Here is a 9,971-nt window from a genome sequence, read left to right as displayed (position 1 = left end):
AAATAGTTTTTATGATATTTGAATCTGCCCAACATGGCCTTGATTCAACGGACTTATTGACTGAAGAATACGTACCGCCATCTTGGTTTTGTTTTGAATCACGAATTTATTATGGACAATGAAAATTGGTTAGCTTGCTTTTTGGATAAACAAAATAAATGAACAATATTAAAATGATACATAAAATAAAACATATCAAAAACCCTTTATACATCAAAATATACTATTTACTCAAAAAGAGCATATTACAATATATATCCATTCTTCGATAAACAGAGTAAGATTCAATGAGCACAATTATTCATCATATACTTATCACTAAAAATAATGGGGATACGAATAAAAAAGAACTTTTTTTAGATTCCATTCTTCCTATTATAACTTACAGTTTGCCATTTCTTTTATCTGATGGGCTTCGTGTCTTGTCTGGGTGTTTAAAAATTGGAGTATTCAGTAATTTTGTCACTTCCTGTACTCTATAATAGGAGTCTCTCTTATTTTATTTTATTATTTGATATTGTGATAGTGAAGGACATGTTTTAACACCATCAGACAAGTAGCCTGCCAGACAGAAGAAAAAAAAGTCTGCCTTAATTTTTTTTTTATTGTATTATATTTATTGCATCCTTGTATGATGGTGTTTGAACAATTCTAACAGTGTTGGAATAAGTCGTTTGTGATTGTGATTTCAAGTAGTAACATAAAATAAATAACTTATAATAAAACAATAGAAAGTAGGTAAACCTTCTGGAGTGTCGAACACGCTACTTATCTGATGGTGTCTGAACTGTCTGATGGTGTTTGAAATATGCCCTTCATGATCTTGATATCAAGCCGTGAAATAAATAAATGAGATAAATTTTCACATATTTTATATCATTTTTAGCCATAGCTTAGATTACTTTTATTTCATATTATCTTATTATCTTACTTTGCTACATTATTTTAGTTGTATCTATTTAGTCCTGCAAAGTGGAGCAAAACGTTGACTCACAATAAACAGTTTCTTTTTACTATTTGAGTTATTCTGACCACACCTGAATCATCTTCCTTTTAAATTTGTCTTATGGTCAACCAACGATCTTCCAAAAGTTTGTATTTTTGATGGGCCAGGTATTGTGATGTAATTCTTTGTTTTATAAAACTAATTGAGCTTCTTAGTAAGTTTTAGGACCAATAGAAATAGATGTAAGACTTAAGTGTGGTAGAAATTAATTTTTTTAATTATTTGGAGATATATGTTCTATGAGATGGATATTTATGCATTGGGCTCCTGTATTATTAGTTCACTCATAATTAAGTGATTATTTTCCGAGTTTGTTTCTACATATTCCTTCCAACAATCAAACCCGAAAGAAATTAAAAATTATTCAAAGAATCGTTGAAAAATGAGTAGATATAAATAAAAAAATTTTAAAAAAACATTTTTATTCAGTGATAAAATATTTTTATACAACTAAAATATTCAAATATATAATATGTGATGTTCTTAAACATATCTAAAAATATTTAAAATAACAAATAGCTCAAAATAAAATAATAAATCAAATTTTCAAAAATTAAAGTTTAGTTGAGTTGTTTTTTTCCCATTCTGATCTTAGTTCAGAAGATACTTCAGTAAAAAGTAAGTCCCATGACCATAGATTGTCTTCCTGTAACAGAAAAGAAATCAAAATTAGTATTTTTTTTTTAACTAATTGAAAAAATCTGGTATTGTGCATAACTCGCATAACTTTAAGTTATAATTAATTCCCACTCCTTTCAAAACAGATATTTCTATATTATTCACCGTGGCATTAGTTTCTCAAACTAATTTACCAAATGTCTATATAATAATACATTAAACAAATCTAATTTCAACAGTTTCTAGAAAATTGCTTTTAATCTTTTTTTTGCAAAAGTATATATTACCTCTATATTGGATCTCTTATTTCCGGAAAATTTTTCTGAAATCTAGAAAAAATATTTTTCCTTTTATCTCCTTGACTAAATTATCAAATCCTTTCACAGTTTATATGTATTCGTTTTTCACTACTAGTAAAAATTTGGGATGGTTAATTATTTGAAATTAATTGACTAAAATTGACTTCAAAATTTTTCATGATCCCATAAATCAACTGTTTATTTTCATATACAGGTAAGTAAAAGTAAAAATTATATTTGTTTTAAGTTTCATAAATTAAGATCTCAGATATACCTTGTTGTTATAAATAAATAAGAAATTACTCCCTATAAATCTAATTAGTCATAAGCAAATGATCTAAGATAAAAAATTAATTTTAAACATTAGACCTTGTATAACCTTGTATTCAATGTAATAATTGAATATTATTTGGTATTTTTTAAATCAAAACATAGTTATTAATGACCACAGTTGGTTAATTAGTTAGGTCTAGAAATGGATAAGTCTTAACTTATAGGAAGATAGTCTGGCTGGTGGTCAATAAAGGTATCAAAATAGAAAAAGAAAACTACTGTTAACAAATGTTTCGTCCCACTTTGCAGGGTTTCGTCAAGGCTGTCAGATTGAAACGGAGATGTCAACTCCCCATGTTTGTTGATTCATGAAGTTGACCGTATGAAGTAGATTGTAGGAAGATAGTCCCTACGGTCAATAAAGGTATCAAAATAATAAAAGAAAATTATTTATTGTTAGCCAACGTTTAACGTCAGTCTGCGTTTCAATCTGACAACCCTGACGAAGTCCTGCAAAGTGTGGTCAACACTAAATAGTTTTCTTTTACTATTTTAGTACCTATATTGACCACCATCAGCACTATCTTCCTACAATATAAATCTTTAACTGAATGGAATATGGTCTGGGTGCGGTAAAAAAAAACTAAAATAGTAGAATTATTCTACTATTGAGTTTTTTTTTACCGCACTCGGACCATATTCCATTCATCTATACACACGGTCAATCAATAATCTTCCAGTAAATCTTTAACGTTCCTCATGCAAGACAAGGCCTATCACCTAAAAAATAATGTTAAGGGCATCATCAGAAAAATGGCCCCATATTTTAACAGGAATTTTAAATTATCATCAAAATACTTACAACATAACCTATTCTGCTCCTGTCTGGAGCTACACATATGACTCAAATTATAGAAATTATAGAGGTCATTCAAAATACATGCATGAGAGTAATAAATAAGTATTCTCATTACACCAGAATTTCAAATATGTTCTCTGACTTACAGCTCCCGATGATTAAAGAGTACTTGCTACCATTTCAGACAGCCCCTTCACACCAAAAATAGAAAATTACGATAACGATACACACAAAAACCCATATTATTAGGCAAAACTTGATACTTAAATTGTATATATAAAATTTGTTTATTGTATACATGTTATTTTTTTACAAAGTGTATTATTTGTCATTTCTCAATCATTTATAATTTATTTTTAATCACTTTATCATTTATTTATTTGTTTAGTTTTTTTTTGTTTTTTTTTAATTTTCCTGTATGAAAACTATAAATATATAAGAAATATAAAAAAAAAAAAAAGAAAAGAAATTCAAATTACATAAATGTAACAAATAAAAGGTATTTTCACCTTACAGTGTACTATATATTAATTATAGCCTTATGGGAAATTGTATGTAATAATTAATAAACAACTATAATAGAAAAAAGTCCTTTTTATTAATTGTTATTAATTTGAATACTAGAACCAAAATATCAATTTAGAGAATTTTAAAGGAAACAATAAGAACAGATAATTATCTCCATAACCTTTAGAATTAAGCACTTTTGTGTGCATATTAAAAAATATGCATACAAAAGTAAATACAAAATATTATGAAAATCAAACCTATAAAGTTTAAAAAAATAATAAAAGAAACTATAAATACAAACCTCTCTAATCTCACTTTCTTTGAAGAGATGTTTTGAAAGAAGTCCCATATTTATGTTATCATAATATTTGAATAGAGATTGCTTTTTTAAATCTGCATTCAATTCAGAAAGTGATGGGACATTAGTGCTAACCCTAAACAAAAAAAAAATTTAAAATAAATAAAAATATGTTAGTTCTTTAAATATTATTATATTACAACTATTACAAAAATAAAATAAATCTGTGCTGCTACAATCCATCAAGGGTCAGAGATTTAGTACTCTGTAAGGAAGTACTGTTAATAGACCATCGGTTGTGTGAGAAAGTGATTTGGTCAGAATTATGCTCCACCTCCAGATTTTTACCCAATTAAGAATACCGACTTCATGAGGAGGGCTCCCGATCCCACAGGGCTGACTCACGGCTACATTGAAACAGAATATAATAAACTGCAACAGCCATATTTGAACTTGGATCCTTGGAGTTAGTATCTCAGTGCTTTCCCACATATTGCTAGTATAAAAAGAATAATTACTGTGTTCAAAAAAATATATATATTTGAAAGAAAAATAGGAACTTTATAATAAATATTTAATTATACAAATAAAGATTAGAGTTCTTATTTCAAATCCTTCATAATTTTGTGATTAAATTTAATATTTTTACAATTGCTAGCCAAATTTAAAAAATGCATAGGATATTAAGTGGAATTAATTAAAACATTTTAGGTCTATATAAAAAAAAAAATAGGAGGGCTTAGTGGCTACCAAGAAAGTTTATTTTTTTATATATCTATTCGTAATATAAATAGGTTTATTTTCAAAAGGGTATGATTATAAGTGCTAAAATTGTACTATCATAACTCTATAAGTTGAAAACTCAATACCAATATATATATAAAATTTAATTCTTTAACTCAAGAATGAGATTGTATAATTTTAAATGGAAATTATGGTAGATTAAATCCTTAAACCATATTCATCGAATTTCTGACAGGTTATTGTACCTGACCTCTTTCTTAGCTATATCCAGTCAAACAAAGGTAGCTTTTATAAATGAAGCAAGCAAATCCATTCACATATTCCGATCCTTATATCAACATCATAGAAAACTAAATAACTTTAAATCGATTTTCAGTAAAATAGATAACAAAATAAATTTAATATTTTACAAATAGAATAATTAAAAGTAAAATCCACCATCAATTTCGAATAATTGAATTTTGACTGTAATAATATAAATTAAACAATTTTATAGAATAGAATAATTAAATTAAAGAAATATTAATCTTACACAGGTGCATCTGCGATATCTCCCAATTGGTCATCATCTTGCAAGTCTTCGACGTCAGGAATTACAGGAATATCTAACAGTCACAATTTATACCAAATAAATTAAAAATTTACCATAATTGGTTGAAATATTATAAACCATTTAATTACTGATCTTAAATATTAAAATTACTAACATATTATTCATAAAACTAAGCATTGCTTACCATCTTCTGAATCTTGTTTTTTAACTCCTCGGCTAGCAGCTGACTGAAAACGTTCTCTGAAATTAATGATAGCAATAGAATTATATATTTTCTTGTTTTGTTTTTTTAAATATATTAATTGAAAAAAGACACTCACTGTTCAAAGAATCCAGCAATACCAGATTTTTTACTCCTACAAATAAAACATTTGTCATAGAATTTAAACATACATAAGTTTAAATGTAATTAATGTAACACACAATAGTCTATGTACTATGTTTAAAGTTTTAAATAATAAATAGTATTTAAAATAATATTTGTAAGTATATTACAATATTTGCAAATTTAAACAGAGACTGGGAATTAGATTAGTTATAAAATTTTTAAAACTTCTTTAAAAAATTAAAACCACATTCATCAACACGATTAATTCTAATGAAATTAAATTAATGGATGATTTTTATATCATTTCACATTTTTCAGTTATAACTATTTAGATAGGACATAAAGCAATCAAATTAGAAAACAAAAAGGGTTATAACTTTGGTACTTAGTAAGGATGTACTGCCTTGGCCAATTGTTATGCAAGAAGGGGGTCAGGCCAGAATCACGCTCAACCAACAGGTTTTTTCCTAACTCATTAGGCACCTACTTCATAGACAATGAGTCTGTCTCAGGAGGGTCTCCTAACCTATGAAATGTTTGACAAATGATATAACAGGATAAATAAATATCTGTCACAGCCAGACTCAAACCGGGAACTAGGAGGTCAGTGAGGAAAGAGAAAATGATGGATTTTTTTTTTTAAGAGAAATTACTTTGGTTTTCTACAAATTGTACTGGAGAATAATTTTCACATATACATACATTAAATAATTTTAAAAAAATCATATGTATAAATATATATATAAAGATATTTAGAGGAGGGTATGGATTAAAGACATAAAATGTAGAAGGGATCAGTCCACAGTTAAATAGTTGTACAATTGGTTCAAAGCAGAGATATATCCTTACCGCAGTAAATGAAATTAAAATGAAACATTATTACTGATTGTAATATGAAAACCTGTAAAAAGTAGTTTATTATTTAAAAAATAAAAAATAGCGAACTATGTTAGGTATCAAAATATATACACTTTTGAATATATATATTTTTTTTAGTATGGTATAGGTATTCACCAGCTAACAGATATGTGTGAGAAGAAGCAGGTACTCTCGGAATCAGAAGGGCAAATCCCTTGAAACTAAATATTAATTATGCACCCCTGAGTGGAGTCCAAGGAGCCAGTAGATAGCAGAAAGAAGATGGGTTCCCGAAAGAGAGTCTGAAACACCAGCCCACGTACTGGAAAATGTCCCAACAACTCCCTTCTAATAACAACAAGAGTCAAAGATGAACTGATGAAGCTCCTTAGAAAAAACAACTTCACCTCCTTGATAAGTATTATTGTATTGATGCTGATAGATCAGTGATATATGAAGATATTTTAGTGTTCCGTAACACCAAAGGCACGGTTCTGGCCTTGGATCCTACAGTTAGATTAGAGAATAATGACCTCGATCAAGCAGGTGAAAGGGAAAAGAAAGAAATTCATCCCTTTCTTTAAATCAAAAATTCTAGACCTTCAGAGAGAATTCACCCTGAGAAGTCTCTGGTTTGGGTCTTGTGGAACAACTCCAAGTAGAACTGGGACCATCTTAAAAGACCAGGCATCATACATCATCACCTGCATGAGAATTAGCTCTGAGGGACATCTGATATTACTCATCCATTCCATTTGTTTAGCTTTTTAACCTTTTTATCTGTGTTTATCTTTTTAAGTTAATCATTAATTTTTGTTAACTTATTTATGGTTTATTCATATTTTTTTTTCCCAATTTATTCATTTGTATTTTAATTGTTTTAATGCTGTGACTAATTTATTTTTTATTTATTGATAATTTTGTTTAATGTGGATTGAATTTGTGCAATTTGAATTAAATGAAAAAATTGAATTTGCAGATCAACGGGGAAGAGATGTATGAGAGTGGAATATAGAACAGTATAGATAGGGTTGAGAACAAAAAGAGTGAAATAATGAATAAGGAAAATTTAATATTACTTTGTTTGAGAAGAAAGAGGAAAGACAAATATATATAAAATAAAATTGTTAAAAAAAAAAATTGAAATAAATTGTATTGTAGTAACAATTAGTTATCGTTTTAAAAAAGAAAAAAAAATGTATCTTCATTAATATGTTTGTACTGATAAGTATAAAGGATTTAAGTCCAAAAAATGTTGATATTGACTTAAGTACATTGGTCAGACTCAGAAAAAAATTCTCTTTTAACTGGTATAAAGGATTTAAGTTGTATATTATGATAATTGAAGGGTAAGTGTTTATACAGAATTTTTTTAACCTCATTTTTCTTCTCCTAAAAAATCAAGAATATGGACTTAAAACTTTTATAATGATCAGTACAGATATATTAGTTAGTGTTTATGTTAGTATGTTGCGGGTTTTAACCACCCGGTGTATTCAGGCAGCATTTCTCTGATGGTCACTCTCTATAATTATATAGTATAATATGAATATATATATGAGGACTGTTAATTGATTTGTAAATTCCATAGATATGCACATTTGGTACCTTAAAATACAAAAATTACATGTATACATACAGCATAACAATATATATATACCAAAGGATATAGGGCAGATATTTTAGTATTAACACTCGATCTTATCATTTATAAAATCATTAATGAAAGAAAACTACTACATTTAGATGATATAATAATTCAAACTATTTATGATCCATACTTTGCAGATTTGACATTTTCATCACTCCATACTCCAGTTTTTCTAGCTCTAGGAGGAGCTGATGGTTCGCCAAAAAAACTCTATAATTAAGAATCAAAAATAAAATAAGACAATGGACTTACATAGTGATTAATGAAAAGCCATGGTAACTAATATAGTAACTCTAATGAGTTTGATCAATACCTTGTGCTCTGGTGAGAACTGAAAATCAGAATCCATTGCAATGTATTTAAACCTAATTACCAAGCTATTAAGCCAACTGTTACCTAGGCAACTATCAACAGGTGAGGTTGCAATAAGGTTATTCCATGAACATTATTTTGGATAAATTTAAAAAACAAAAAATTGGAAATTGATATTTTCAGTTTCTTGACTTTTTACAATAAAAAACACCCTTAATACTATGTTACTGAAATGGATATGAAAATAAAATATACATATTTGACATTAAGTGGTTTATTTACATCAAATTATACAAACTTTTAACGAAACTATGTACAGAAAATTGAAAAATGAACTTATAAGGCATAAGGTTGATCAGTACCATCTTCATGATATTTCCAGTAAGTTTCTTTGTCAGAGAAATCTTTCTTGCCCTCTTGCCATCCCCTGGGAGGAGCTTTTTGGTAGTTAAAGGCCTGGGGATTCTTGCCATACATTTCACTTACATCACAAATATCATCTCTGAAATTAAATCCTGCAACTTTCTTCCCACTAATAGGATCCACAACATCCCCTAGGGGGTAGATAACTTTGAGGACTTTATGAGTGATGAGCTTCGACATTTTTTGAGGAAGTTTTTGAATTAGGACAATATCCCCGGACTTACAAATCTTATCAGGATCGTGGGCGTAAACAGCTGTTATCTTCTGGAAGTACATGTTAAGATTTTGGTCCAGTTCTAATTTTGCGAAAGTGAATTTTGAAGCGTTTCCTTTCACCGAAGGCATACACTTCGCTAAAAGTAGAGATGCTGCTTTTGTAGCACTCATTTTTCTATATTAATAATTTGGATAAAATCAACCCAAAAAATACCAACGTACTTGCTAGCGGTTCGTGTGCAGACAAGGTTATATTAAACTCGCATTCTTCAAAGAGGTTCGATCCAAATAGGTCACCATTCCTGTTAAAGGATATAAAGAAGTAAATCAGCACTTTGATTGAAATTGTTCAAAAAGTTTAACTTTCAAAACTAATCGTTTTCTCTTACATTTTCCTACAGATTATGTTATATACTATTTTTATTTCTTATATATTTGTTTATTTTATTTACTATCAATCAGGGTGATTAGAGGAAAAAACATTTTGGATCAGCATTAAACCTACTTCATACACAAATAAAATTATGTAAGAATAATTTTTTTTTCATATATATATTTATATATTTCAACATGTTGAAAACATTTATATATGAGGAGTTCGATCGCGAAATATGGTAATTGCATATCAAAATCTTTTACTGTGTTAACTTGTTTGTTAATTATATTTTATTATGATTGTTTTACATTTAACTAGCAGTCGCTTACTATAACTTGATATTGACATTATTATCTTAAGAAAACGGCGTTCCCGCTCTGCTTTTTCCAAAAATCCTATACATTAATAGGCGACCCGTGTTTTTTTTTCCCGTGTTAGAACTCAACAATGGATGAACAGGTTTCAAATAGCTGTCAAATAAATACATTGTAAAGGGGTGGGGGCATTCTGTATCGCCTGATGTTATTCAATTCTCAATTCAAAATTTACGACTACACCACTGGGTATTTCCTAACCTTTTCTATATACGTAAACACATATCAAGACTTGGCACAATATCCGATAAAAATTTTGGAATACCTGAATGA

The 9,971-nt window shown here is 28.3% G+C and overlaps 2 protein-coding genes across 4 annotated transcripts in view; both read right to left on the bottom strand.

Annotated features, from left to right (window-relative positions):
* The window catches only part of IFT43 (intraflagellar transport 43), a 16,068-nt gene that overhangs the window by 3,441 nt on the left and 2,656 nt on the right, over positions 1-9,971 (bottom strand). The window contains exons 1-7 of one of the 3 annotated variants that reach the window (XM_014423329.3): positions 8,311-8,456; positions 8,128-8,207; positions 5,481-5,516; positions 5,345-5,400; positions 5,140-5,212; positions 3,867-3,999; positions 1,527-1,652 (exon numbers count right to left, since the gene is read on the bottom strand). In XM_014423329.3, coding sequence (XP_014278815.1) covers positions 1,560-1,652; positions 3,867-3,999; positions 5,140-5,212; positions 5,345-5,400; positions 5,481-5,516; positions 8,128-8,207; positions 8,311-8,346 — 507 coding nt within the window. In that variant the 5' untranslated portion in view covers positions 8,347-8,456 and the 3' untranslated portion in view covers positions 1,527-1,559. Of the gene's footprint in view, positions 1-1,526; positions 1,653-3,866; positions 4,000-5,139; positions 5,213-5,344; positions 5,401-5,480; positions 5,517-8,127; positions 8,208-8,310; positions 8,457-9,971 lie in introns of those variants that run through there. The other 2 variants (XM_067050015.1, XM_067050016.1) reach the window with 2 other exon arrangements.
* mRpS17 (mitochondrial ribosomal protein S17) lies at positions 8,568-9,216 on the bottom strand. The gene has a single exon (XM_014423331.3). The coding sequence runs from the start codon at positions 9,117-9,119 to the stop codon at positions 8,646-8,648; it is 474 nt and encodes a 157-aa protein (XP_014278817.1). The 5' UTR covers positions 9,120-9,216; the 3' UTR covers positions 8,568-8,645.

Source organism: Halyomorpha halys, unplaced genomic scaffold, assembly GCF_000696795.3.
Source record: "Halyomorpha halys isolate HHAL.00 unplaced genomic scaffold, Hhal_1.1 Scaffold416.1, whole genome shotgun sequence".
Classification (NCBI taxonomy): domain Eukaryota; kingdom Metazoa; phylum Arthropoda; class Insecta; order Hemiptera; family Pentatomidae; genus Halyomorpha; species Halyomorpha halys.
The sequence above is the reverse complement of the archived record's forward strand: the minus strand, read 5'-3'. Positions and strand labels throughout refer to the sequence as shown.

Coding starts and splice junctions, on each gene's coding strand:
- mRpS17 (XM_014423331.3), bottom strand. CDS start 9,119: ATGAGTGCTACAAAAGCAGCATCTCTACTTTTAGCGAAGTGTATGCCT.